Below are 27,625 nucleotides of genomic sequence, written 5' to 3'. Positions count from 1 at the left end.
GCAGAGGGCAGGGGGGAAATGGAAGCTGGTGCCGTTTGTGGGTGACCCCAAGGCTGGGGCTGTCCCTACGCTGTGTCCCCAGACCTGCTGAGCACAGGGGCACCCCCCCAGCTCTGCCCCTATGCCTGCCCCACGCCGGGGGGGCGGGGGTCCCACTGCCCTTGGGGGAGCGAAGGTTAAGCAACTGGCCTGTGGTCCCAAGAGGGGATGTAGGTGCCCTCCTGGCCTGGAGCCTCTGGCTGCGCTCAGGGTCAGGAGCCACCAGTGATGGGCACAGCCAAGGGCAAAGCCAGGAGGGGGGCGCGGGACTCACTGGGACACGGTGGGGACCCCTACTCGGTGTGGGGGGAGCCCCGTGGACGGGTGAGGGAGAGGACAAGCCGAGGCAGGAGAGATGCCACCAGCCAGGGCCCGGTGGCGTACTTGAGGAAGTTGGTGCCATACCACAGGGTGACATCCGTTGGCTGGAGGAGCCGGTGAAGGACCTGCATGGCCACCAAGGACAGCACGGCACTGGCCACGCGCTGCCGGGGGTCCAGCCGCTCCGCCCGGGGCAAGGGGAAGCTGCTGGCCAGCCCCAGCCCCAGAGCGCTGCCGGTGTCCCGACAGATGGAGGCGAAGGGCCGGGTGTCGAGGCGCAGCCAGGCGGGGTTGGAGCACCATTTGGTGGCCAGGCGGATGGACCTGCGGCAGAGGGAGGAGAGGGGTGAGCGGGATGGGGGGGGGGGTCAATCTCTGGGGCTAGTTCCCCACCAACCTGAGGGCAGATCCCTGAGGAAGCCCCCCACAGCAAGCTGGGGGGCAGATCCCTGGGGCTAATCCCCCCCCGCCAACCCAGGGGGCAGATCCCTGGGGGTAATCTCTCACAGCAACCTGTGGTGGGCAGAACCCTGGGGCTAATTGCCCCATGGCAACCCAGGGGGCAGATCCCCAGGGCTAGCCGCCCCCCGTGAGGCACTCACCAGTCGATGTCGACGCCGGCAGCGATCACCAGGCTGTGCAGAGCGAGGGAGCTGAGCAGCAGGGCCAGCGCGGCGGCCACGAAGAAGCCCAGGGTGCGGGTGGCCGGAGTGTGACCCTGCAGACCCCAGCCCAGGGCTGCCCCTGGATGGCGAGGACAGGCAGGTTGGGGTACCAAGATGGACACAGGGGGCTCGAGGGGAGGGAAAGGTGCCCAAAACACCCTGGCCCAAGGTGTTGGACTCCAGGTGGAGGGACCAAATGTCCTCCCCCAGCCCTGCTCACCTGCCACGATGCCACCGACTACCTGATGGGGGAAATGGGCCAGCACGAAGACCCGTGAGAGCCCCACGGCCAGCAGGAGCAGGGCATAGGCGCCGAAGGGGCTCAGCTTCACCGCCAGGCTGGAAGGCAAGGAGGGTCAGCGGTGGGGAGAGAGCCATGGGGTCGGGCTCGGTGCTTCTGAGCATGTTGTGCCAGGCAGGGCAGGTTTGGCCCCACTTGGCAGGAGGAATGAGTAACGCACAGGTGAAGGCGGCAAAAAAAAAGCAGCTCAGTGGGGTGGGGGGACTTTGCGGGGATCTCTGAGGCAGGCAGAGCTGCCATGGCAAAGCTGTGTTCCCCAGGAGCCGCCCCGCTGGGAGGGAAAGGCGTCCTTCCACCCACTCTGTGCCCACTGCGTGCTGTCGAAGGGTCCCATATGACACCTCCCTCTACCAAAAGGGGCTTTGGAGGCTTCCAAGCACCGGCTTCTCCGTCCCAGGACTTACCTCCTGGAGTGTCTGGATGCCAGCGCTGTCAGAGCGGTGACAAATGGCCAGAGGCCTGCCCCTGTGATCATGCAGTGGCCGGAGGGGCTCCCTGCGAAAGGGAAGCACAGGACACTCAACACGGTGGGTCGGGAGAAAACGTGTCCCAGCGGGGCGAGTGCCCGAGGTCACCCTGGAGAGCTGGGGACACATCTGTTGAGGCCAGCCCTCGTGGCTGGGCAGCCCTGGGCTCCCTCCTGGCTGACAGCCATGGCCAGCGCTGGGGGCTCGGCTTGAGGATGAGGATGGAATGAGCTGGTGTCCGTGGATGACGGTCACCTGCCCCAAAAACCAGTCAGGGCCAGGGGCTCTGTGGGCAAGGGAGGCCAGGCAGAAAGGGCAAGCGAGGTGCCCTGATCCCTGCCGCCGGCAGACTCTCCCGTGGGTTTCCTGGCCCCGGAGCTGCCTGTGCTGTGTGTGTTGTGCCAGCAGCCGTGGCACCCGGCCCGCGCCCCGCTGCTCGCTCCTTTGCTCTGCTGCGAGGCGCTGGCTGACAAACGGCTTTCCCTCTCGGCACATCTTGCCAGCCTGGCAATGGCCTCCAGCCGCAGCGTTCCCATCCGGATGGGGCCTCCCAGCTCCTGCAGCCCTTTCCTATGGATCCTGGGGCCTGCCAGAGACATGAGGAAAAGCTTTTCCCCGTTACTCACCTGGTCCTGTTTCGCAGGAGACGGGGAACTGGTGCAGCGTGACCAGCTCCTTGCTGGCGAACCCCGACTCATGGACCCACCAGAACGGGCGCTCCCCAAATAAGAACCTGGTGGGGAGAGAAACCACAGGGCGGTGAACACCTGAATGCAGCCCAATGCCTTTACCGCCCATCCCTGTGGATCCAACGGCTGAAGCCGGCAATGGGAGGGCAGGATTCCTGCCAGTTCTTATGGCTCCCGGGCTTTTTTCTGCCATGAATGCCTGACAGATGTGTTATTGTGGCTTGGGTGACCCGCAGAAACTCCACAGGCTTTCACTGTGGTGCAGGCGAGGAGCAGAACATGTCTCAGCCTGCTGAGCAGAGCCTGTGGTTGTGTTTCCACACAACCCTGTGTATCCACCGCTCAGCCCTCGAGGCGTCACCAGGTGTGACAGGGACCCTGTGACTCCTGACTCTCACCATTTGAGGACCACGTTGAGCCACTCTGACACCAGGCCGATCCACAGCACCGACACCCCCACCTTGCGGTCGAGAAAATAGGCGAGAGGGAAACAGATGGTGAAGACGCATTTGGGATCGGCCAGGGAGGTCACAGAGATCCAGAACTTTTCCAGCCAGGGTGGCCCGGACTGCAGCACTTCTGCGAAGCGGATCCCGGCAGTGTGCAGGGCATCCATTGTGCTGGGCTGGAGGGAGAGAGGGAGGGTTACAGCTCAGGCCTTGGCACAGAGCCTGCTTGACAGGCAGAGGCCTTGGGAGGTGGCTCCCCGGGGCAGGTGTCATGCTGTGGCCGGCTCCTATGCTTGCTGTGACCCTGAGGGACACCTTGGCACATTATGTCAGCGCTGGCACGGCTTCAGGGAGCTGTTTGCAACCTGAAGTTTGCCTGTGACGGACTCTCGACCTTTGCATCGCACCCCTGGCTTGGCAGCTCCCAGTGCTGCAGATAGCTGCAGTGGGGATGGCAGTGCCGGGCAGCATCACCACGTGCCACGGGGCCATCTGCTGAGGGCCAGTGCTGGGCAGGGCCAAGACTGATGGGTGCTCTGCGCTGATCCAGCGCGGGCACATCCCAGGGGCCTCAATGTGGGGTTTGCCAGAGCAACCAGGCTGCCCTGAAGAGCCCGGGCCTTCCTAGGGCTGGCACGGGAGCTCCCTGGGGCCTCCCTGGAGCGGGCCCGGGGTCTCCCTGGGGTCTCCCTGGAGCAGGCCCGGGGTCTCCCTGGGGTCTCCCTGGAGCAGGCCCGGGGTCTCCTTGGAACAAGCTTGGGGTCTCCCTGGGATGTTCCTGGAGAAGGCCTGGGGTCTCCATGGAGTCTCCATGGAACAGGCCCGGGGCCTCCTTGGAGCAGGCCTGGAGCAGGCTCGATGTCTTCCCGGGGCCTCCCTGGAGCAGGCCCGGGGTCCCCTGGGGCTGTCCACGGAGCAGGCCTGGAGCAGACCTAGAACAGGCCCGAGGTCTCCCTGGGGTCTCCCTAGGCCAGGCCGGGGGCCTCCCTGGCTCCGCCGGAGGCGGCCTGGCCCTGCCGGAGACACCTGACGGTGCTCCCCAAGCAATGGCGGGACCTAAGGGGGGGGTGTCTGTCCCCAGATGTCCCCTCCCCCTCCCCCGCCCTCGCTCCCGCTCCCACCGCCCTCCCGCTCTCACCCGGCCTCTTCCGCCTACACTTCCCAGCAGCCCCCGCGGCACCGCCCGCCTACGGGCCGGCGCGAGGGCCAACCCGCAGAAGGAGGGAGAGATGCGCGCAGAGCCCCGCCCTCCGCCCCACCCCCGGCGGCGTTCGCCCCGCCCCGCCCCTCACGCCGTCGCGCGCGGTGACGTCGGCGCGGCGGCCCCGCCCCCGCCGCGCCTGGCCGAGGCGAGCCGCGGCGGCCGCTGCGGGCTGAGAGAAGATGGCGGCGCCGGGCGAGTACTTCAGCGTGGGCAGCCAGGTGTCGTGCCGCACCTGCCAGGAGCAGCGCCTGCAAGGCGAGGTCGTCGCCTTCGACTACCCCAGCAAGATGTTGGCGCTCAGTATCCCTTCGGCAATACCGCCCCGGGCCCGCCGCGGCCCGGGTATGGCCCGCTCGGGCCTCCCGCCGCCCGCCCGCCGGGGAGCGGAGGGGGGGGGGTGGGGTGGGGGAGGTGTCTCTGAGGGGAGGGGGTGAGGGGAGGAGAGGCCTTGAGGGGGTGGGGGGTGGGGGAAGGGGAGGAGAGGCCTTAGGGGGGTGGCGTGGTGCTGGAGGGGGGGGGGGATCTGGGGAAAGGGGGGCGCCTCTCGGTGGGGATCCCCGTGGAGGGGTTTTTGGGGGAGGGGGGAGCCCGGTAAGGAGGTTTTGGGGGGGCGGTGAGGAGCACTGTGTGGGGTTAACTGGGGGCGGGGGGGGGGCACCATATAGGGAGGTTTTTAGGGGGAGTTGAGGAGCTCTGTAGTGGGGTTGTTGGGGGGAGTGGGGTGCCCTATAAGGAGGTTTTAGGAGGGAATGAGGAGCCCCATAGTGGAGTTTGGGGGGGGGGGGGAGTGGGGCACTCCATAGGGAGGGTTTTGGTGGAGTGAGTAGCGCTGTACTGGGGTTTCTGGGGGGGGGAATGGAGTGTCCTCCAGGGATGTTTTAGGGGACAGTGAGGAGCTGTGTGCTGGAGTTACTGGGGGGGGGGGGGGGGGGAGTGGGGTGCCCTATAGGGAGGTTTTGGGAGGGAATGAGGAGCCCCATAGTGGAGTTTGTGTGTAGGGGAGTGAGGTGCCCTATAGGGGGGCTTGGGGGGGGCATTGAGGAGCTCTGTATGGGCTTGCTGGGGGCGGGGGGGAGTGAGGCACCTTATAGGGAAGTCTTGGGGGGAGCAGTGAGGAGCCCTTTACTGGGGTTACTGGTGGGGGAATGGGGTGTCCTCTAGGGAGGTTTTTGGGGGTGTGGGTCACCCTGTAGGGTTGTTTTGAGGGGATTGAGGAGCCCTTCAGTGGGGTTATTGGGAGGAGAGTGGGGTGCCCTATAGGAAACTTTTTGGGGGGATTGAGGAGCCCTGTAGTGGGGTTATTGGAGGGGGGAAGCCTTGTTAGTGAGGTTAATGGGGGGCAGAGTGGAGCACCCTACGACGAGGTTTGAGGGGGGAGAGTAGAGTGCCCTACAGGAAGGTTTTGGGAGGAGTGAGGAGCCCCATAGCAGAGTTATTGGGGAGCCCTACAGTGGAATTATTTGGAGTGGGTGCCATATAGGGGGGTTCCAGGGGGGAGAGTCCTATAGGGGCTTGGCAGGGGGAGGCGAGTACCTCCATAGAGGCCTGGGGATGGGGGTCTCCTGCAGGGCTGTGGCATTTTTAGGGGGGGCCTTGGAGCCACGGTGAGGCTCTGTGGGGCTCAGGGAGGATGGGGGAATTCTGGGAAGGGAGAGTGCTTCTGGGGGGGATTTTGAGGGCAGGAGGAGCCCTGGGGAGGGCTCCGGGGGGGGTGTGATGGGTGTGCAGAGGAAGGCCTTGGAGGCACAGTGAAGTCCCGTGTGGTGCGCAGGCCTGGGAGGATGGGATCCCATAGGAGGTATTAGTGTAATGGGGGTGAGGGGACCCCTGTGTGGTTTTGTGGGGGAAGGTGAGCTCTCAGTGGACCTGTGGAGTTTTAAGGGGAGACCACAGAGGGGAGGCAAGGTCCTCTGAAAGTAGTGGGGGGCTTGCGGGGTTTAGAAGAGATTTGGGGACCCCTGTGGGGCAGGCCTGTGGATGGGGAGCTCTCTAGGAGGGTGGGGGTGGGGAGAGCTTGTGGGTCGGCCAGGAGAAGGGCCCTGGGGCTGGTGGGGCACAGAGGGGCCAGGGGTCTGGGGCTGCCCCAGGCCTTGTGTGGAGGAGAGGCAGGAAAGCAGTGCTTGGGGGGTTTAAAATAGGCTTTTATATATATACACACATAGATGCTTGGAGGGGTTAAAATAATATATATGCATATGAAAAAAAAAAGGATGTGCTTTTCTTTTTAACCTGCAAGTAAGATGAAAGCAAAGGGCTGTTGGAGAAGAGCAGAGGGACCGCCGAGAGTTCAGGAGGGTGGATGCTCAGGCCAGGGACTGGTGTTGGAAGGGGGCTGGAGGGAGCGATGGAGGAGCTGTGAGAGGGGTTTGTGTCTGGAGGATGCACGGGTGAGAAATGTGATAGGAAAAGCCCTGCGGCATTCCTGGGCGTGATGCAGTTCTGGAGGGGCACCGAGGACCTGTCCTGTGCTGAGCTCCTGCTCTGGTGCAGTTTGGGTGGGGGAAGCTCCCCAGACCTGAGTGGAGGCTGCAGGAAAGTCTTAAATGGTGTCCAACAGGTTGGCTTAGTGCATCCCGCTGCCGGTCTGCTCTGGAGAGGGCTGAGAGTTCCTGTTCTGGCTTTGCCTAAAGTCTGGCTCTTCCTCCCAAAGCTGGGATGCTCCATCTCATCCCCTGAAGGAAGAGACCGGAGTTCCCTGGGCATCCCCTGTTTTCTCTCCTTTATTGAAAGGCTTTTGCTAGGGAGGGCTTCACCTGCACAGCCAGGCTCAGGGGGGACAGGAGGAGAGGAAGAGTGAGCTCCGTGAGCATCTCTTGTGAGGAGGAGACGGCATCGGTGTGGAAGAGGCTCTCCATGCCGTGCTCTCTGCTCCTTCCAGCAGCTGAGGGAGCGGAGGGCTAACGATGCAGCCTCCTGGGGAACAGATTGCGCAGGAATTAATGTCAGTTATGGAAAGGTTTGGTTTCTTTTTTGGGGGTGGTGCACTGTTGTCTCATTTACACTTTACAGTCATGCTGCGATACTGACCACAACAAACCTCGCTGCTTTTGAGGGGTCGCCTGGGAGGTGTGTGAGGACGAGGAGGCTTTTCCCAGGGAGCCGACGAGTAGCTCCTCTTCCATCCGTGCTTGGGGAAGCTCTGGCTTAGCTGCTGCCTGCAAGAGGAAATAGTTATGGTATAAAAAGTGCGAATTTGAGGCGCAGTGGTTGTTCTGGTTCACTTCCCTGGTGCAGACCAGCGTTTGTTGGGTGGTGCTTGTGGTGAGCAGGGAAGCAGGCAGCACCGCAGCAGCGGCCCTGGCAGCAGCACCTCTGCACCTCTCCGGCTAGTCGGGGCTAAATTGCTTTTTCAGAGGAGGCCATGCAGCATCCCAGGCTGTTTGTGTGCTGGGTACAGCAGTTATTGGCTGGAAAACTCCTGCTATAGTCAGGAAAACTGAATCAGCATCAGATAGGTCCAAGAAGAGATGGTTGACGTTGTTGGGGTCTCACAGATGACACTGTGCTTGGCTGAGAAGGGACAGGGGCAGTGGAGGAAATCACTGAAATGTTCTCCTGGTTTGCTTCTGGACAGCTCTGTGCATCAGGCCTGTAAATGTCTCTGGCTGGATTTGTTTTCCTTAATGTTTTTCCCTTCCAGAATGCCCCTCTTCCAGTGGAAAGCCTAATCACGCAGATATCCTGCTTGTAAACTTACAGTATGTCTCAGAAGTGGAAATAATTAATGACCGCACGGAAACGCCTCCTCCTTTAGCTTCACTCAATGTTAGCAAGGTAAGAACCTGCCTGCATGGTCTCGGAGGCGTTTGGTCCTGGGAGGGAGGGATTTACACGGGGAGGTCCCTGTTGGGGATGAGGTAGCTTTTAAACTTTACATCCCCTGCTTCAATCATGACTTATGGTGGCTCTGCTAAGGGTTTAGATGATCGTATTTTGGGTGTGTTGAGGCTCTGTGACCTTCCGCTGGGCTTTTCTGTAGCGAGGCCGCAGTTGGCTGACCCTCTGTGCTTCGGGATCGCTCAGCGAGGGAGCTGAGGTCCTGGGCGAGGGAGAGGGAACTCCCAGCTTCGTTTCACCCAGGAGACAGTCCCCGTGAGTCTGAATGAGGGGCTAGGTGCTGTGCTCGCCTGGGGAGCTGATCCTGTTGCTGTCCTCCGCTCCCCTGGGCGTCTACACACCCTGTGGTCTGTATTTATGGTATATTTGCTCCAGCATGGGCTGGGGATCCTGGCGTGGTCCTGCCATGTAGATTTAAGTACCTGGGTGATTGCGTTCTCCTGTTAAAGCACTGGTGAACAGCTCTGTCCTTGTGCTGAGCCCTGTGCCCGCCTCGGACGCTGCTCTGCTGTGTGCCAGCCTCCCGTGGCAGGAGGAAATGTGGATTTCTGTGCTGGCAAGCGGGTGCAAGTTGCTGCCTGAAACACTGACCAAGAATTTCAGCCTCTGGGGTGTTTTTTAGTAACTTTGAAGCTGGAAAGCACCTCTTCGCTCAGGGAAAAGTCCATTGATCTCGAACCTCCTGGCTTCGTGGCACCCCCAATGCCTTTGGTAGAAGGATGTGGTGCTTCGCTGGCTGGAGAGAAGGGAGGATGGAGCCTTTTGTAAAGGTGCAACAGGTTCTTCCCCTGACAGCAGATGACTCAACTACTTAAATCAAAACCTTTCAGAGAAGATGGGCATGGCTATAGGTGGTACTCTCCTTACCCGAGCCTGTGTCGCTCCTCCTGGTTGCTTTCTCTTCCAAAATCCTGGGTTAAGAATGCACTAGAGCGCTTTTTGTGCTCCCTTGGATGATGCTAGACAAGGTTTGTGCTCGGTGGGTGCCCTCCCTGCCTGCAGCCCCATCTCCACAAGAATGTTGGTCATCTTCAGAAACAGAATGATTTGGGGTGAAGCTGAATGGTGGGGGAGTGGGCAAGAGTGGTGAAGCACACAGAGTTGAATTTTGAGGAACTGCTTTTCGTACATCCTTCTGGAAGAGGATCACTTCCTATTCCCATTGATGGTGTCAAAAAAAAAAAAAAAAAAAAAAAAAGGAAGGTGAACCTGAGCCCTCGATGCTGGTGTGAAATGGCTGGAAGCCGGGTGTGGGGTCTAGCTGTGGGGCTTTTGAGTTGTCACCTCCTTGTCCCACGTGGAAACCTCCTCTCCTGGCAGACAGGCTCAGGCAGGCTCTGCCTGCAGGTCGGTGTCATGTGGGTGGCACCAGCTGTGGGTGTCCGTAGCCCCTGTGGGTTCCTTCTCGGTGGATTAGCACGTTGGCAGAGGTCTCAAATGACACAACTGCCGTAAAGATACGGCTGTTGGTTGTAATTGCATTGAGTGACATTGCTGGGAGCGCTGCCGGGAGGTGGATAGGCCTGCTGAGGGGGAAACACCCCATGTGACTTCAGATGCTCGCTTCAGTCTTTCTGGCATCAAAATAATTGCTGTGGATCTGGTGGGGGGAAAATAATGAATCAAGTCATATCTTCAGTGGATGGAAGTTGGTGTGCAGCCACCGGTGTGTCTGTATCCCCATCTCCAGCGACAGGAGGGGTTTTCTATGTTGCTCTGACCTGCATCTCCTCTCCTGTGGATGCACAGGCAAGCTGAGTTCTGCTGGTGCTGCAGGACTGGAATATAGATGAGCTGATACTGGTCATATTGGGTGAAAGAGCTGTTGGCACATGGGAATCCTTGTGGTGCTCCAAGGCAAGCCCTTGCTGCTCTGGAAGGCCTTGGAGAGCAAGCAGAGCCCCCAGGAGATGCTCAGCCCTGCCTAGTCCTGATCAGAGAGAAAATCTTGTGACCAGAAGACTTGTGGGCGAGGGGCCGGTGAGGCATTGGGAGATAACTGGTGTGATGGAGGGCTGGCAGCAGTTTGGTTGAGGTACGGCTGAGCCCAAAGCTTCCCGCTGCTGGCGATGGGCACGCAGGGGAGATGTCATCGGAGAGGATGGGGTCCATGCTGGTACCTCTGGCAACACCAGCCTGCCTGGTGGGGCTGGCAGCCACCTGGGGACCTCGGCAGGACTCTCGATGGCCCCCGCCGGCTCTTCTTGCCGTGCGCCGCGTTTTCCATCATTCATACGGATGTGAATAGGGAAGTGACTCATTCATTCATGCCGTTGCACAAGGTGCGTATCCAAGTCTCTTCAATAGCCCTGGCGCCTTCGGGTGCTCGCTGCAGGGGGGCGTGAAGCTGTGCGGCGGGGGGGGGGGGGGGGCCACGCTGGGAACAAGGAGGCTATTTTGAATGCTTGGATCAGGGAGGCTGGAAGCTGGAGGCTCGGCGTGTCCAATCCCTTTCTTGTCCGGGGCTAGCGGCGATGAATAGGGAGAGCACATCCTCTTGCAGGGGAAAGACAAGAGCGAAGGGACCCTGGATCTTGGTGCTCGGTTAATAAACTAACCAATGTTGGAAGGGAGTCAGCTCCAGGTGAGGGCTGATGTGCTCCAGCTCGAAGCAGGAGGATGAGGTTGGGCTTTGCTGGGTGCTGTTAATCCTGGGGTCTAGGAGCACCTAAAGTGATGTTGGGATGCTGCCTGTGGTGGTAGCACGCAAAGGGCTGCTCTTCATCCGCACCTCTCCAGGGTTTCCTGGCTCCTTGCAGTTGCCTGTTGTCACCTGCCCCTTCTCAGGGCTGTCCCCAAAGCTTTGGGGCGGGCGATGGAGCCGGTTGGGAGCCAGGTATTATTGGGAACCAGGTGCGCCGGCCTCGGGGAGCAGCTCTGCTCAGGTGAAGAGGAGGCTGGTGGTCGCAGGCAGGACTTGGATGCAGGAAAGTTACTGGAGAAGGTTACGCCCAGTCTTACAAAGCAGTTTGGAAGCTGGACTGGTGGTCTTGGAGAGAGCAATTCCTATGTGGAGTGGGGCGGGTGGCTTCAGAGCCAGCTTGTGCCAGGGCTGAGAAAGGATCCTGTCCTCCTGTTAAGGCTTCCCTTGCTCACCAGGAGGCTGAGGAGCACATGGCGGGCAACCGAAGGCTGCTGCGGCGAGCCCAGCTCATCTGGGCACGGAGAGTAGATGCAACGGGCTGTGTCTGCCCTATTTCAGGAGATGGGCTGGTTCCGAGGGGGGAAACCTGCCCCTTATTAGCGTTATTTGCTACAAAAAGTGTCCCCGCTCGGTGGGAGCTTGGCCACTTCCTACCCAGAGAACGCTTTAGAAAGGGTGAAGCCGTCCTCACGCAGCACGGAGAAAGCCGGTCTGGTTTGGGGAGCGCTTGCAGGCGTGAGGCCGTTACGGGAGGAGGAGGAGGAAGAAGAGGAGGGCTGGCGTGGGCGGCAATACTAATGTGGCTCTTCCACTGCGGCAGCTCCAGCCGGGAAAGGCGGCTGGTCCAGCGCCGCCTGCCCGTCTCCTGCCTCCAGGCAGCTGCAGCTCCTTCTCCTCCAGTGGCCGGGGGGGATTTAACGTGGAGGAATGCCACGGTTGGGGTTTCCCCTCTCTACTCCGTGACCCCGCCAGTGTAATCGCACTTCCCTGCACACACACGTGACTCCCAAATAACCTGATTCTGCATTTTTGTTTTTTTGGGGGGGGGGGGGGGAGCAGAATAACCGCTCTGGGATAAAGTTGCTCATACTCCTGCGTGGTCCGTTTGGAGGCATTTTCACCCCATGAGCCCTAATGTAATGGTTATTCTGGGCTCGTTTTGCCCGTCTGCATCCCTTGAGTAAACAGCAAGCAGCGGGAGGTGGTTTAGACCTAAAATGCAGCAATTACCTCAGAAAAGGCAGAGGGGAAGGTGATGCTTGTGTGTCTGGCCCCTGGCAGCTGATTTCCTCCCCGTGCCCGAATAGGGGGATGCAAAAAATACCGGCACGCCCCATCCCCAAAATATTGGGGGGCGCAGGCAGTGGCGACGACGTCTCAAAAAGCAATTAAGTGGTGGCCTGAAATGCGTGTGGCGCTCCAGGATGTGCAGAGAAAGGTGTGGTGGGAGGGTGGGAATTGCACGCTGGTCGTTACCCTGATTTAACTGGTGATCCGGATGGTGAGCGGCAGAGCTGGGTCTGCGGTGGTGGTGGTGGGGACACAACGACAGGACCTGTGTCCCCTAGGAGCTCTCCTGGCCGCTGGGGCGATGCTCAGCTGAGCTTCCTCTCTCTTTGTCTCCCCTCCAGCTTGCCAACAAAGCGCGGACGGAGAAGGAAGAGAAGATGAGCCAGGCGTATGCAATTAGTGCTGGTGTCTCTCTGGAGGGGCAGCAGCTCTTCCAGACTATACATAAGACGTAAGTCCCCTCGTCGGTGCCCCCTGCGCTCTGCCTTGGCCCCCTGCTCGTGTCCCTGCGTAGCTAGCCCGGGGGGGGGATTTCATTGCCCGGTGCCTTGGGCTCGCCATGTGTCCTAGGACACCCTTGGCCAGAGCCACGCAGTCCTCGGTGGGACAGGTGGTGGTTCCTCCTTGCCTCTTCTGGTGCACACTGGCCACGTCCCCGTCCCCATGGGCTCGCACCCCTCTCTGGTCTGGTACCCAGGAGATGCTGGGTGGCTTCTGCACCCACATCGCCTCCTCGGCGAGACACGGGTCCGAGGTGGGACTGCGCTGGGGGGCGGGTGGTGGCTGTCAGAAGGGCTGGGGGATGTGGAAGCAGAGCCCAGAACCCCTGGCAATCGCGCAGCTGATCCTTTTTCCCTTTCCCTGCAGCATTAAAGACTGTAAATGGCAGGAGAAGAACATAGTTGTGATGGAAGAAGTCGTTATCGCCCCTCCCTATCAAGTGGAAAACTGTAAAGGCAAAGAGGGAAGCGCGCTGAGTCACGTACGCAAAATAGTGAGTACGGAGGGGGGGTCTGGTGGCACTGGGGACGCCGGGAGGGTGTCCCAACCCTGGGGTGTCCCCTTGGGTGGGCTCACCTGCCTGCCGGGGGGTCTCCCGTCCCCCTGCCCGCCCTGCCTTGGGCTAAACCCCTCTCTGTCCATCCCGCTCTCCCCGCCGGCAGGTGGAGAAACATTTTCGAGACGTGGAAAGCCAAAAGGTAATGCAGCGTTCACAAGCACAGCAGACACAGAAGGAGACCTCCCTCTCGTCCTGAGGCGCCGGGGGACTCCCCCGCCGCCCCCCACCGAGGAGTCACCACCGGAGGCGGGAGGGCGGCGGCGGGGGGTTCCACTTTTATTTCCTTTTTTTTTTTTTTTTCGAGCTCATTAATGGGGAGCTCATCCGATTCCAAACCTTAGACTTTAAAACAAACGAGAAAAGAGAATAATTTAAAAGCTCATGCATTACTTGACTAACAGACTTTCTTTTGTCCGCCATGTTTTCTTTCCTACCAGCCAGTCAGACTTTGTTAGTTTTATTTTTTTTTTTGACCTTTCTTTTCCCTCCCCCCCCCTCCCCTGCTGCCAAACATCCCCCCCCCTTTACTTTTCTAAAGGGGGTGTGTCACCTCTCCCCTCTCCTGCCCTCCCCCGGACTGTCCCATAGGAGGATCTCCCCCTGCCCATACCCCTCCCCAAAAAAAACCCTCCAAAAATAAAAGTAACGAGCTGACTGCGGTGGCCGAACCGGGACCCTTGTGACCAGCGCGGTCTCGTTTTAATTTTGTTTGCACAGGGCAAGGCTTGAATTAGTCTTATTTTTCTTATCTTTAAATATATATATGAATATATATTAAAATGTTCTTTAAATATTTTTCTGCTTCTAGCAGTTCTCTCGACCAGGATCGTGGCAAAAAAACCCTCCTGTCCCGTCCGTGTCCCCCCCACTCCTCTTCCCTCCCACCCTGAGGAGCCCGAGGGGGTTTGGGCGCAGGGTGGGGGGGGGGTGGTGGCTGTGCCCCCCCCCTGCTCTGCCACCCCCACCGGGAGTCCTGGGGTGGGGTTTTCCCTCCCTTTTCTTTTTCTTTTTCATTCTTTTTTGCCCCTTTTTTGCCTTTTTTTTTTTTTTTTAAGTTTTTATTTTCCTCTTTTTTTTTGCCATGATCCTCCACCCCTCCCTTTTTTTTTTTGTTTTGTTTTTTAAAATAAATGGATCAAAATCACACAATTCAAGCCCTGCCTTTAGAAGAGTTAAAAATTTAAAAAAAAAAATAAAAAAAAAAAGGAAAATTTTTTAGTATTGTTTAGCAAAAACAATAAAACCCGAAATTTTTTTAACCATCACCCGTGTCTGGCGCTCTGGGGGCGGGGCCTGAGCGAGGGGCGGGGCTTCGAGGGCGGGCGGGGTGTATGGTACGACACCGCCCCGAGCGGGCGGGGTTTACGGTACGCACCTCCCCAGACGGGCGGGGCTTAATAGTGCACCTCCCCAAGCGGGCGGGGTTTATGGGACGGCGCTTCCGGTGCGGGGCGGGACTTCCGGCGGGGCGGGCCTGGTGGCGATGGCGGCGGGCCGCGGCTGGCGGCGGCGGGCGCTGCGGCTGCTGACGGCGGGTGGCGGCGTCTTGCTGACCCGTTTCCCCTTCTGGCACTGCTTCAGCGGGCTGCTGCTCTGCGCCGAGCGCGCCGACGGGCGGCGGTGCGGAACAAGGGGGGCCCGGGGCGGGTCTGGGCCTGCGCCTGCGGGAGGCCCGGGGGAGGCCTGGGGCTGATGGGGGCCTGGGGTAGGTGTGGGGCTGGGGGAAGGCTGGGGCTGGTGAGGGGCAGGGGGGCTTCTGGGGTAAGTGTGGTGCTGTGAGGTTGTGGGGCTGGGGGAGTTGGTTAAGTGTGGGGCGGCTGGGAGGGCTCCTGGGGTACGTGTGGAGGTGTGAGGGCCTGGGGCAGGTGTGGGGCTAGGGGAACTGGTTAAGTGTGTGTGGGGAGAGCTGGAGTAATCACGGGGCTGAGGTAGGTGTGGGGCCGAAGGGGTTGGGGCAGGTGTGGGACAGCTGGGGGGCTCCTGGGGTAAATGTGGGGCTGGGGGGGGGGGTGTGGGGCTGAGTGAAGGGGAGCATGGGGGCTGGGGGGAGGGCGGAGGGGCAGTTGGGAGGGGCTGGGGTGGTTAGAAGGGAGGCTGTAAGGGGACATGGAGGGCTGGGGGAGTGCAGGGGAGGGCTGTGTTGGGGTTAGGGGGTGAGGGAGGGTCTGGGGGGGACAGCTTGGGGGTCTTGGGGGGGGGGGAGAATGGCCTAGGGTGGTTGTTGGGAGTTGGGGATCAGGGGCTGGAGCTGCTGCCCCCCCCAGGAAGCCGGACATCCCTGTCCCCTACCTGTACGTGGACATGGGGGTGGCTGTGCTCTGCGCCAGCTTCATGTCCTTCGGGGTAAAGCGCCGCTGGTTCGCCTTGGGGGCTGCTCTGCAGCTCGCCGTGGCTACCTACGCCGCCCACGTTGGTGGCCACGTCCACTACGGTGACTGGCTGAAGGTGAGACCCCCCCAAACCTCTGTGACTCCCCTCCCACCCCTTCAGCCCACCCTGACCCTGGAGGGGCTGGGGAGGTGACGGTGGCCCCGGCACAGGTGCGGATGTACTCCCGGACCATCGCCATCATCGGTGGCTTCCTCATCCTGGCTAGTGGCGCGGGTGAGCTCTACCGCCAGAAGCCACGCAGCCGGTCCCTGCAGTCCACGGGGCAGGTCTTCCTCGGCATCTACCTCATCTGCCAGGTATGGGGGGGGAGGACGACACATGGGACATGGGACACCAGGGAGGGGGGATCCGCCATCCCAGGTCAGCGGGGACAGCCACCTCCTGCCCCCCACCCTCCTGCAGGCTGGGGGCTGGATCCACCGGGGGTTTTCCCTCCAAGGGGGAGACGCCTCGTGTGAGTGCCACCAGTGGCACTATTGTCGCCACACTCCAGCCCCCTCTGTCCCCCCCACCTTCCCTCAGGCCTACTCCCTGCAGCACAGCAAGGAGGACCGCCTGGCTTACCTGAACCACCTCCTGGGGGGGGAGCTCGCCCTTCAGCTCCTCTTCATCCTCTATGGCCTCCTGGCCCTCGCCTTCCTCTCCGGCTACTACGTGCGGGCGGCGGCGCAGGTGCTGGCGGTGCTCCTGCCCCTCGCCATCCTCCTCATCGACGGCAACATCGGCTACTGGCACGACTCGCGCCGGGTCGAGTTCTGGAATCAGATGAAACTCATCGGGCAAAACGTTGGCATTTTCGGAGCCGTCGTTATCCTGGCTACCGACGGCTGAGCGGGGTGGCCACCGGCCAGGACTTGGGGGGGAAAATGCAGTGGCAGGGGGTGGGGGGAGACGTTTTTTTTAAAGAATCACTGCTATTTATTCTTTTTTTTTTTTTTTTTATTTGTAAATATTTGATAATTTTGATGGAGGATGGGGTGGGCGCTGCCCTGGGTGCGTGGGGGACCTGGGGGGGGATGACAACGACTCCTGCCTGTGGGGTGCTGGCCACTGTGTGGCCAGACCCCCTCCTCGGCGAGGTGCCGTGTGTCACCCTCCCCCAACCCCCCCGGTGTATTTTTACTGATGAAACGAGAAATCTTTTACCTCATCCCCGCGCTGTCTCGGCTGTTGTGTGCCAGTGGGGTCGGGCCCTGCTGCTTCAGCGGGGGGGGGGGCTCATGGAGGGCAGGGGGGGAAGCTACTTCGGGGGGAGCCGGCGTGCAGCGGGGTGTGGGTGATAACTGGGGGTGGCAGAACTCCAGGTGTCCCCAAGGACCGTGTCCTCATTGTCCCTGTCCTGATGCCTTCTGGGCAGGCATTTGTGTCCCCCCCCCCCCCCCTCCCCGGGGCTGGGCAGGCGTGTGTGTGTGTCCCCCCCCAGCTGGGTGGTGGAAAAGCAAACAGGGGCTGATAAGGGCCTTCCTCTCTGGGGGGGGGCACACGTGGCCCCTAATGTGCCTCCGGCGGAACTGGGGGCCATAAAGCGCGGGGAAGCGGCAGGGCCCTGTTTGCTCTCCCTGCGCCTTTCCGTCCGACACCCCCGGCTGAGGGGGGGGGGGGGGGGGGCGCGGGGGCTCCTCGCCCTCCCAGGACCCCCCTCCCCACCCCCCGGGTTCTGCTGGGGCTCCAGCCGTGCACCTTCAGCCTCTGACCCTCCTCCTCCCTGCTTGTGGGAGAGACGGGGGGCATACAGTGGGCACCCCTTGCCCTGTCCCTTTTGGGTCCCCCGGCACCACCCCTCGCCCTGTCCGGGGGGGGCTGCAGTCGGGGGGGGTGGTGGCATTTGTACCCGCTGGCAGAGCCATCCTGTGACCTTTGGAAAATTGGTGTTTACTGTCACTCAGGGGAAATGGTGCAGAAAGCCCTCGCATCCCTTCTCCCCCCCGGCCCCCAGTGGGGTTGGCTCTATACCGGAGGAGGGAACTGGGGGGGCCAGGGGCCACCCGGACCCCGATCGTCCCTCCTGTCCTCAGCTTGAGGACATCTGTGACGATGCGGTGACAGTGTCACTGTCGTGTGTGGCTTGGTCCCAGTCTGCAGCTGTGGGACTGTGGGGTTGGGGTCCCTGTGCTCCCCCCCACAAACCCCATGATGGGGCAGACCCTCCCCCCATCGTGGTGCTCCTGTGCTGGGGAGGGGGCTCAGCCCCCACTGGAGTGATGCTGGATTCGGCCTCAGTGTCCCCAGGGGCACGTAGTGGCACTGTGGGGGGGGTGTCTGCAGCCCCCATCGATCCAATTAGCCTTTCCATCGACCCACGCCTTCGTTAGCAGGGACGTGAAAGGTGCTGCTGGGGGGGGGGGGAGGCTGCTCCCAGCCCCCGGGCTGGTGGGGGGGCTCAGCGCCCTCCCAGGATGACGTGGGGCCAGGCACCGCGTGGCCGGGGCAGTGGGGACCCCCGCCTGTGTGCCCGTACATCGGTGTGACACCGCTGCCGCGCGACGGGGACGAGTCCCCCTGGGGCTGGGGATGGCCAAGGAGCCGGGACCCCCACGGTGGCACTGCCCTGAACTGTGCCCCCGCCACCGCTCACCGGGGTGACAGCCAGGTCAGGAGTGGGGAGCGTGTCCCCTCCAGCCGGGCTGGTGGCATCCCGCAGGGTCCTGCCGAGCCGTGTCCCCTCCAGCCAGGCCGGTGGCACCCCACGGGGTCCCGCTGAGCCATGTCCCCTCCAGCCGGGCCGGTGGCACCCTACAGGGTCCCCACCGAGCCGTGTCCCCTCCATCCCCCTGGCTGGGCATGTGGCTGTTTCTGGGTAGGAGCATCCTGGGACTTTTGGGGACGCTCTTCTGCCACCTCTCCCCATCCCAGCATCCACATGGTGGCTGTGGTGGCCCCTTCCCGGTGGGGACCCAGAGCCACCGCTCGCAGCACGTCCCCTCCAGGTGCCTCCGTGCCTCAGTTTCCCCCCGGAATGCTGGGCTGGGTGATTGCTCCTTAATGCCAAATCCATAACGAATTAGTGTGTCCCCCCCCGGCTGCGGGGGGCTCGGAAAGGGCAGCTCATCTGTCCTGGAGGGCTGTGACAGCGGTCGATGGCGGTGACGGGGGCTGCGGTGACAGGGGCTGTGGTGACGGGGGCTGCGGTGGCAGCTCTGTGTCCTGCCCTGCTCTCTGGGGAAACTGAGGCAGCTGCGGGCTGTCCCCCGTCCCCTGCGCTGTCCCCTGTGGGTGGCTTGTGCCAGAGCTGTGGGCTGTGTCCCATGTGCTGTGTCCCTTCTGTGTCATGGCTGTGGCGTGTTTGTGTCACTGTGTGTGGCTGATGTCCCTGTGTGCCACTGCCACGTCCCGAGGCTGTCTTGGGGCCATGCATGTGTGCCATGGCTGCCTGTCACATCCGTGTCCCTGTGCCATGTTCATGTGCCAGCGCTGCCTGTCACATCCCTGTCCCTGTGCTGTGACCATGTGCCAGGGCTGCATGTCATATCTGTGTCCATGTGCCATGGCTGTATGTCACATCTACGTCCGTGTGCCATTGCCATGTGCCACACGCCATGGCTGTGTCTGTGTCCTGTGGCTGCGTGCCGTGTCCCTGTGCCATGGCTGCATGTCACATCTGTGTCCGTATGCTTTGCCTGTGTGGCATTGACATGTGCCACATACCACGTCCGTGTCCTGTGGCTGCATGCTGTGTCCCTGTGCCGTGTCCCCTGTGTCCCACCCGTGTCCCCTGTGCTCCATGCATGCCCTGTGCCTGCACCCCAGCTCCTCAGTGGGGAGGGGAGGCTCTGCTGAGGGATGGTGACAAGGTGCTGGCACGTGTCCCCAGGGCCCGGGGCTGGTGGCGGGGGGGCTGCCGGGGTCCTGCCGTGCCCGTGGGTCGGTCACGGGTGAGGGAGGAGCCATCAGCCCCCCTGGAGGCTATAAAACACCGGGCGGGTGGAGGAGCTGCCGTGGTGTCCCCAGCTCGGTGTCCCCGGCACTGTCACCCCGCTGCCAGGCCCTGCCTGTCACCTCCCGCTTCCTCCACCGTGAGTGCGGGGACAACCCGGGGACGGGGCTGGGGTCCCATGGGGGTGCCATGGAGGGGGGGTGTCCCTTGGGGAGGCTGGGACCCCTGGGAGGGAGATGGTCCCTTGGGGACATGAGGGGATCCCTAGAGGGGAGGTGTCCCTTGGGGCAGACTGGGGTCTCTGGGGGTCCTTTGGGGTGGGAGATCTCCTTTGGGGACACTGGGGTGGGGGTCTCTGGGGGGATATGTCCTCTTTGGGAGATGGAGGGTCTCTGGGAGGGATGTGTCCCCTTGGGGACTTGCAGGGGGTGTCCCTGGAAGTGAGATATCCCTTTGGGGAGATGGGAGGAGGTTCTTGGGGGTCCCGGGGAGGGAGATGGCCCCTTGGGGACATTGTGGGGAGGTTATGTCTGGAAACCCCTGGGGGTGAGATGTCCCACTGAGATATCTCTGTGGGGACATGGGGGGAGCCCCTGGAGGGAAGATGTCCCTTGAGGGGGGCTGGGGTCCTGGGTGGGGAAGGGGACATCCCCTTGGGGAGCAGGGGATCCTTGGGGGGGTGCGATGTCCCCACAGGGGACGGGGTCCTTGGGGTGAGACGTCTCGGGGGGATGGGGGCTTTGGTGGGGGGCAGAGCTGCTCCGGGATGAGATGGGGGTACCTGAGGGTGACGGGGGTGATGCACACGCAGCTGAGGCTGTCCCCTGTCCCTGTCCCCACGCAGATGGTGACGTCCCCGAGGCCGTGGCGCGTGCTGGTGGCCGTGGCCCTCTGCGCCCTGCTGTTCCTGGGCACGCTGGCGTCCGCCTACCCCCCCAAACCCGAGAGCCCCGGGGACGACGCCTCCCCCGAGGAGATGGCCAAGTACTTCTCGGCCCTTCGCCACTACATCAACCTGGTGACGCGGCAGAGGTGAGTGTGAAAACGCGTGTGCGAGCCCGGTGGCACTTGTGCGAGCCCCTTTGCACGTGCAGACAAGTCCCCATTTGCACGCTCGTGCTTGCCCACCCCCTGTGTGCTCACTTGCGCGCAGCCGGCAGGTCCCGCTGGTGCGCTTGTGCACGCGCGGTCCTGTTTGTGCACCCGCGCGTGCCCCTTTGCACGTGCGCCCATGTGCTCTGTTGTCCCGCAGGTACGGCAAACGCGCCAGCCCTGAGGCCATCGTGTCGGAGCTCCTCCTCGGGGCCAGCAGTGACAGGTCACGGTGAGTGTCCCCGTCCCTGTCACCCTGTCCATAGGGAAAAGGGCTGCACCCACTCCGGCACCCTGGGGTGGGGGTCCTGGGGGTAGTTTGGGGTCCCAAGGGGTGTTGGGGGGGGAGGTGGGTGTCTCGTCACTCCTTTTTTCATCCCAGCTCCTTCCCGCAGGTACGACGATGACTCCGCGTGGTGACCGGCTCCCCCAGCCCCCCCGTCCCCCAAATTCTCCCCGTCCCTCCGTGTCTCCCTAAGAGACCCGGGGCTCCGCCGCAAGGTGGGCCCCAGCACCCGGAACCAGTGCGGGCCCCCCTGCCGGGAGGGCCGGGGACCCCCAGAGCCTGGCCCGGGGGTGTCCCAGCGGGGGGGGCCCTGACCCCGTCCCCTCCCCACCGCTGTCGGGGGGGTCCCGCGCGGTCCCTGCACGCCCCCGCCGGTGGCAATAAAGAGCACGTTCGTGGGCACCCGCCTGGGCTGTGTGTGCGGGGGGGGGGCGGGACGGAGGGGTGCAGGGGGGATGGAGGGGGATGGAGGGGTGCCGGGGAGGGTGAAGGGGGGATGGAGGGGTGCGGGGGGATGGATGGAGGGGCGCAGGGGAGGATGAAGGGGGGATGGAGGGGGGATGGAGGGGTGCAGGAGAGGATGGAGGAGTGCAGGGGAGGATGAAGGGGGGATGGAGGGGTGCAGGAGAGGATGAAGGGGGGATGGAGAGGATGAAGGGGGGATGGAGAGGATGAAGGGGGGATCGAGGGGGGACAGAGGGATGCAGGGGAGGATGGAGGAGTGCAGGGGAGGATGAAGGGGGGATAGAGGGGTGCAGGGGGGATGGATGGAGGAGTGCAGGGGAGGATGAAGGGGGGATGGAGGGGGGACTGAGGGGTGCAGGGGAGGATGAAGGGGGGATGGAGGGGTGCAGGGGGGATGGATGGAGGAGTGCAGGGGAGGATGAAGGGGGGATGGAGGGGGGACTGAGGGGTGCAGGGGAGGATGAAGGGGGGATGGAGGGGTGCAGGAGAGGATGAAGGGGGGATGGAGAGGATGAAGAGGGGATCGAGGGGGGACAGAGGGATGCAGGGGAGGATGGAGGAGTGCAGGGGAGGATGGAGGGGGGATAGAGGGGTGCAGGGGGGACTGAGGGGTGCAGGGGAGGATGAAGGGGGGATGGAGGGGTGCAGGGGGGCCTGAAGAATGCATGGGGGCTGGTGGGGTGATGAAGGGGTGCAGGGGAGGATGAAGGGAGGACGGAGTGGTGCAGGAGAGGACGGAGTGGTGCAGGAGAGGTTGCAGGTGCGATGGAGGGGTGCAGGGGGGATGGAGGGGTGCAGGGGGATGGAGGGAGAGGTGAGAGGGAGAGTGGAGGAGTGCAGAGGAGGATGAAGGGGGGAGAGAGAGGTGTAGGGGGGGTGGAGGGGAGGATGAAGGGGTGTGGGGGCGATGGAGGGGGGTGAGTCTGGCTGGAAGGAAGCAGGGAGAGAGGAGCTGCAGGGGTGGAGGGATGGGGAGAGGTGGGGGGGATGGGGGGAGCAGATGGAGCTGTGGAACGGGGGGGAGGGGTCTGGTGGAGGGGGGAGGGAGGGAGGGAAGGGTAGGAGTGGGGTGCACTGGGGGGCTGGGGTGCACTGGGTGCAGGGGTGTGCTGGGCATGGGGGTGGCGAGGGACACTGGCAGCGGGTTCTGGGGTGCACTGGGTGTGTGGGGGGACAGTAGCGGTGGGTGTCGGGGTGCACTGGGTGTGGGGACACACGCTAGTGGTGGGTGTCGGGGGGTACACTAGCGATGGGTGTTGGGGTGCAGGGGGTGCTCAGGTAATGGAGTACACTGCCACTGGGAGTTGGGGTGCACTGGGTTTGGGGGTGTGCCGGGCGGGGGGGCTGCAATGATGCTGGGGTTCATGGGGCAGAGGGGTACAGCAGTGGTGGGTGCTGGGGTGCGGGGGGTGTGGGGGTGGCGGGATGCCCTGGCAGTGGGTGCTGGGGTGAAACTGGTGCTGGGGTGCACTGGGTGCTGGGGTGCACTGGGAACGGGGGACTGGGGTGCACTGGTGGTGAGTTCTGGGGTGTGCTGGGTGCAGTGGCTATAGGGGTGCCCTGGCAGAGGGTACTGGGGTGTGCTGGGTGTGGGGTGCTCGCGTTACTGGGGTGCACTGGCTACGGGGGGGGCTGGGGGTGCACTGGGTGTGGGGTGCACCACCAGTAGGTGCTGAGATCTGCCGTGGGGTCCCCACGAGGACTGCGGCCACTGGGGGCTGTGTCCAGCTGGCCCAGAGGCCCCATGGACTGGGGGGGCCTCCACCCGGCCCATGGTGGCAGCGGGGGGGACAGCCACGTCCTCGGTCACGGCTGCTGTCCCCCACCCCCTGCTCTGCCGCCCGCTGCAGCCACTGCTCCTCCCGTCCCCTCCCCGTCCCTCTGTCCCTCCATCCCACCCCTCACCCCGATGTCGGACCCTTCACCCGCCTGTGCCCCGCACTCCCCTGTCCCTCTGTCTGCTCTTCCAGTGTCCCTCTGTCCCGCTCCCCGTCCCTCTGTCCGCCCCTCGCCGTCCCTCTGTCCTGCTGCCCACCCCTCCCGCCAGCCTCCCTCCTCACACCCCACCAGCCTCCCCCAGCTGTCCCCCTCTGTCCCCACAGCTGTCCCTCCGTCCATCCCTGGGGACAAGATGCTCTGGGGACAGACACCGGACACTCAGCTCCGTGTCCTCGGCCCCGCCGGGAGCCCCCCCAGCCCAGGGTCAAACATTAACCAGGGCTGTGCGAGGGGCCAGGTGTCCCTGTCACCCCCCCGATAGCCCCTGTCCCCCACTAATGGCCCCTGTTCCCCCCCCCCCCGGCCACGTGGCCACCTGGCCACAGGTACTGCGTGCCAGGGTGACATCAGCAGGGGGGATATAAGGGCCAGCACCTCGGTGGCAGCGGTGTCACCGAGGAACCGGGGAGTTGACGGCAGCGTCCCCTCGTCCCGCCGTGTCCCCTCGTCTCGCCGTGTCCCCGTGCCACCGCCCGTGGAAGCAGGTGAGTGGGGACAGGGCTGGGGAGGGGGTGGCAGCGCCCGTGCGGGGGGACGTGGGGCTGAGGGGGTGTGCGGAGGGACAGCGAGTGTGGTGTGTGCCAAAGGTGTGCAAGGGGGTGTGTGTGCACACGTTTGTGCGAGGCCGAGTGTGCGTAGGGGTGTGAAACGGGGTGTGTGTGTGTGCACGTGTGTGAGGCTGAGTGTGCGTAGGGGTGTGAAACAGGGTGTGTGTGTACACGTGTGCGAGGCTGAGTGTGTGTAGGGGTGTGAAACAGGGTGTGTGTGCACACACGCGTGTGCTCTACAAGCAGGGCTTTCCCTGGAAGCAGAGGGTGTGTGTGTGCACTGTGTGTGCGCACCCCTGTGCGTGTGTGGCAAGAGGGGAGGTTTTGTGCGTGTGCACACCTGAAGCAGAGGTGGGAGCGTGCAAGGGGGTGTGTGCATGGCCCTACGCGTGTGTGCGCCCCAGGAGCGGAGGGTTGGCGTGTGCCTGGGTGCCTGCTCTGAGGGGTGCGTGTGCGTGCGTGTGCCAGGTGGCGTGCGCACATGTGCGCGTGTGCAAGCCCATGTGCATGTCTGTGCAGCCAGGTGATGTGCACGCACGTGTGTGTGTGTGTGCATGTGCGTGCAACTGGCTGGTGTGCACGGACACATGCGTGCAGCCGGCTGGTGCGCGCGTTCGTGTACACGTATGCGCGTGTACGTGTGCGTGCAGCCGGGCGCCGGGCGTGCACGTGGGGGTGTGCGTGCACGTGTGGGTGTGCACGCACGTGTGCGTGCAGCGCGGAGCCTGAGGCGGCGGTGTGGGCGCAGCCATGGCTCCCCGCTGGCCCTCCCTGCTGCTGCTCGCCTGCGCCCTGGCGCTGCTGGCCGGGCACCCCTGCGCCGCGGGCCCCGCGCAGCCCACCTACCCCGGGGACGACGCGCCCGTCGAGGACCTCGTCCGCTTCTACAACGACCTCCAGCAGTACCTCAACGTGGTCACCCGGCACCGGTGAGCGGCGGGTGGGTGGGTGGGTGGGGGTGTTACGGCTGCGGGACCCCTGCGACGCGCTGCTCGGTTGCGACGTGCTCCCTGTTGCGCCGTACTCCCCGTTGCAACACGTTCCCCATTGCAATGCACTCCCTGTTGCAATCCATTTACCTGCCGCAACCAGATCTTTGTCGCAGCGCGCTCCCCGTCGCGGCACACTGCCTGTTGCAATGCGCTCCGCGTCGCGGCGTGCTCCCTTGTTGCAATGGGCTCTCCTGCTGCATCTCCCTTCCTCAACGTCTTCCCCGTTGCAGCGCGCTCCCCATTGCAATACGCTCCCTGTTGCAGCGCGCTCCCTGTTGCCATGCGCTGCCCGTTGCAATGGGCTCTCCTGCTGCATCTCCCTTCCTCAACGCGCTCCCCATTGCAATACACTCCCGTTGCAGCGCGCTCCCCGTTGCAGCATGCTCCCTGTTGCAATGGGCTCTCCTGCTGCGAGCATCTCCCTTCCTCAGCATGCTCCTCGTTGCAATACACTCCCCGTTGCAGTGCACTCCCCGTAGCAGCGCGCTCCCCGTTGCAGCATTCTCCCTGTTGCCATGCGCTGCCCGTTGCAATGGGCTCTCCTGCTGCATCTCCCTTCCTCAACGCGCTCCCCATTGCAATACACTCCCGTTGCAGCGCACTCCCCGTTGCAGCATGCTCCCTGTTGCAATGGGCTCTCCTGCTGCGAGCATCTCCCTTCCTCAACGCGCTCCCCGTTGCAGCACACTCCCCATAGCAGCGCACTCCCCGTTGCAGCATGCTCCCTTGTTGCAATGCGCTGCCTGTTGCAATGGGCTCTCCTGCTGCAAGCATCTCCCTTCCTCAGCATGCTCCTCGTTGCAATACGCTCCCCGTTGCAGTGCACTCCCCGTTGCAGCATTCTCCCTGTTGCCATGCGCTGCCCGTTGCAATGGGCTCTCCTGCTGCATCTCCCTTCCTCAACGCGCTCCCCATTGCAATACACTCCCCGTTGCAGCGCGCTCCCCGTCGCAACACGCTCTCCTGCTGCAGCCAGCCCCCTTCCTCAACAAACTCCCCCATTGCAGCCCCCCGCTGCCTCGTTGCAACCCGCGCAACTGCTGCGGCCATCTCCCCGCTGCAATTCCAGCTGCAACGCACTCCCCGTTGCAATTCCCGCTACAACGCAGCGCTCCCCTGCTGCAACCTCCCGCAACCTGCTGCCACCGCTCCCCCCGCTCCCGATCGCAACGCGTTCCCCGTTGCAACACGCTGCTCCCCTGCGACCTGCTCCCCCCGCCGCAGCGCGCGCCCCCGTGCATGGCGCTGCCCCCCCCACCCCCCCCACTAACGTGCTCCCCCCGCGCAGGTACGGCAAGCGGTCGGGCGGCCGAGCGCTGTGCGAGGAGCCCTTCGGCGCAGCGGGGTGCTGAGCCCCCAGGTGAGGGGCGGGGGGCTGGGGGGGGGGGGCTGCACAGCACCCAAATTGGGGGAGGGGGGGGGCTGGATGCTGGGTGACAACACCCCCCCACCGCCTCCAGCGCCACCCGTGCCTCAGTTTCCCCAATGGGCGCTGGGGGGTGTCGGGGGGGCGCTGGGGGGTGTCGGGGGGGCACTGGGGGGTGTCGGGGTGCTGACCCCCTCTGGTTGCAGGGACATCGCTGGGGCCCGGCGGGTGAAGAGGAGTCCGGGGGGCTGCTGCACCCGCAGCACCCGCAGCACCCGCAGCACCCATCACCCCGGGGCTGAGCCGCCCCCCCCCCAATAAACCCCCTTGCAGCCACCTCCTGCCTCTGCCTGCTCAGGGGGACGGGGGAATCTGGGGGGGCACTGGCGCTGGGGGTGCTTGTACTGGGGGCACTGGGCACGCTGGAGCTGGGGATGCTGGTACTGGGGGCACTGGGGGCACTGGAGCTGGGGATGATGGTACTGGGGGCACTGGAGCTGGGGATGCTGGTACTGGGGGCACTGGGGGCACTGGAGCTGGGGATGATGGTACTGGGGGCACTGGGGGCACTGGAGCTGGGGATGCTGGTACTGGGGGCACTGGGGGCACTGGAGCTGGGGATAATGGTACTGGGGGCACTGGGGGCACTGGAGCTGGGGATAATGGTACTGGGGGCACTGGGGGCACTGGAGCTGGGGATGATGGTACTGGGGGCACTGGGGGCACTGGGGACACTGGGGCTGGGTATGCTGGTAGTGGGTACACTGACACTGGGGACGCTGGGGATGCTGGGGGTGACTGTTCTGGGGACACTGGTGTTGGTTGTGCTGGGCACCATGGAGGCACCGGTGATAGAGACACTGGGAATACTGGTGCTGAGGGCACTGGGGACACTGGGGCTGGCTGCGCTTCGGTCAGCGGGGATGCTGATACTGGAGACACTGGGAATACTGGTGCTGAGGGCACTGGGGACACTGGGGCTGGCTGCGCTTCGGTCAGCGGGGATGCTGATACTGGAGACACTGGGAATACTGGTGCTGAGGGCACTGGGGACACTGGTGCTGGGACATGGTGTGGGGCGCCCCACTGGGGGACCATCAGTGCCAGCAGTGGGGGTTCCCCCCCACCCCGCGTGGGGGACATTCTGGGGCTGGGAGGGGGGGGGGGGGCACAGGGGCCTCGTGTGTGCGCTCACGTGCCTGTGGTGCACTCGCACGCATGCACACGCGTGTGTAAGCAGACACCCGTGTGCACGAGGGTGCTCGAGCCTGCCAGGCCAGCGCACGCCTGCGCGGCCGTCCCCGTCGGTGCCAGTCACGCGTGGCCACCGGTGCCCGCAGCACGCCCGGATGCCGGCGGCCGCCCCCAGCGCAGCCACGGGTGAGTGTTCACCAGGCCGGGGCTTGCACACGCACATGGGGCTTGCACACGCACACAGGGCTTGCACACGCACACGGGGCTCGCACACACCCGGGCACACGCGTGTGAAATACCCCCCCAGGTTGGGTGCAGGGGGGGGTTGCGGTGACTCGTGCTGTGGCCACGGCATGTGTGGGGGGGCGGGGCTTGCACACGCGTGTGCAAGGGGCACACTCAGGGCTGGCGCCACGCCTGTGCAAGGCTGATGGGGGGGGTCGTTCCCGCGCG

General features: G+C 63.4%; 5 protein-coding genes across 5 annotated transcripts; 4 read left to right on the top strand and 1 right to left on the bottom strand.

Moving 5' to 3' along the window:
* Positions 1–332: 332 nt before the first annotated feature.
* Positions 333–4,081, bottom strand: G6PC3 (glucose-6-phosphatase catalytic subunit 3; the record flags this gene model as incomplete). The annotated part of the gene is made up of 7 exons (XM_082499791.1): positions 4,070–4,081; positions 2,881–3,107; positions 2,420–2,526; positions 1,731–1,821; positions 1,246–1,364; positions 963–1,104; positions 333–684 (listed from the first exon to the last, which is right to left on the bottom strand). Exons 2-7 carry the CDS (start codon positions 3,096–3,098, stop codon positions 333–335), a joined length of 1,029 nt encoding a protein of 342 aa, XP_082355917.1. The 5' UTR covers positions 3,099–3,107; positions 4,070–4,081.
* A 195-nt stretch (positions 4,082–4,276) lies between these two features.
* Positions 4,277–13,369, top strand: LSM12 (LSM12 homolog). The gene is made up of 5 exons (XM_082499789.1): positions 4,277–4,435; positions 7,776–7,909; positions 12,248–12,357; positions 12,774–12,900; positions 13,070–13,369. The coding sequence occupies exons 1-5, from the start codon at positions 4,315–4,317 to the stop codon at positions 13,160–13,162; spliced, it is 585 nt and encodes a 194-aa protein (XP_082355915.1). The 5' UTR covers positions 4,277–4,314; the 3' UTR covers positions 13,163–13,369.
* Positions 13,370–14,449: 1,080 nt separating this feature from the next.
* TMEM101 (transmembrane protein 101) lies at positions 14,450–16,211 on the top strand (the record flags this gene model as incomplete). Its single annotated transcript, XM_082499790.1, has 4 exons — positions 14,450–14,586; positions 15,231–15,411; positions 15,507–15,653; positions 15,880–16,211. The coding sequence occupies 4 exons, from the start codon at positions 14,450–14,452 to the stop codon at positions 16,186–16,188; spliced, it is 774 nt and encodes a 257-aa protein (XP_082355916.1). The 3' UTR covers positions 16,189–16,211.
* A 3,864-nt stretch (positions 16,212–20,075) lies between these two features.
* LOC309683794 (peptide YY-like) lies at positions 20,076–20,993 on the top strand (the record flags this gene model as incomplete). The annotated part of the gene is made up of 3 exons (XM_082499792.1): positions 20,076–20,263; positions 20,484–20,555; positions 20,719–20,993. 3 exons carry the CDS (start codon positions 20,076–20,078, stop codon positions 20,741–20,743), a joined length of 285 nt encoding a protein of 94 aa, XP_082355918.1. The 3' UTR covers positions 20,744–20,993.
* Positions 20,994–24,370: 3,377 nt separating this feature from the next.
* Positions 24,371–25,964, top strand: LOC309683788 (pancreatic polypeptide-like; the record flags this gene model as incomplete). The annotated part of the gene is made up of 2 exons (XM_082499786.1): positions 24,371–24,549; positions 25,901–25,964. The coding sequence occupies 2 exons, from the start codon at positions 24,371–24,373 to the stop codon at positions 25,962–25,964; spliced, it is 243 nt and encodes an 80-aa protein (XP_082355912.1).
* Positions 25,965–27,625: the final 1,661 nt, after the last annotated feature.

Source organism: Vanellus vanellus (genome assembly GCF_965231255.1).
Source record: "Vanellus vanellus genome assembly, contig: HAP1_SCAFFOLD_703, whole genome shotgun sequence".
Lineage (NCBI taxonomy): Eukaryota > Metazoa > Chordata > Aves > Charadriiformes > Charadriidae > Vanellus > Vanellus vanellus.
The sequence above is the reverse complement of the archived record's forward strand: the minus strand, read 5'-3'. Positions and strand labels throughout refer to the sequence as shown.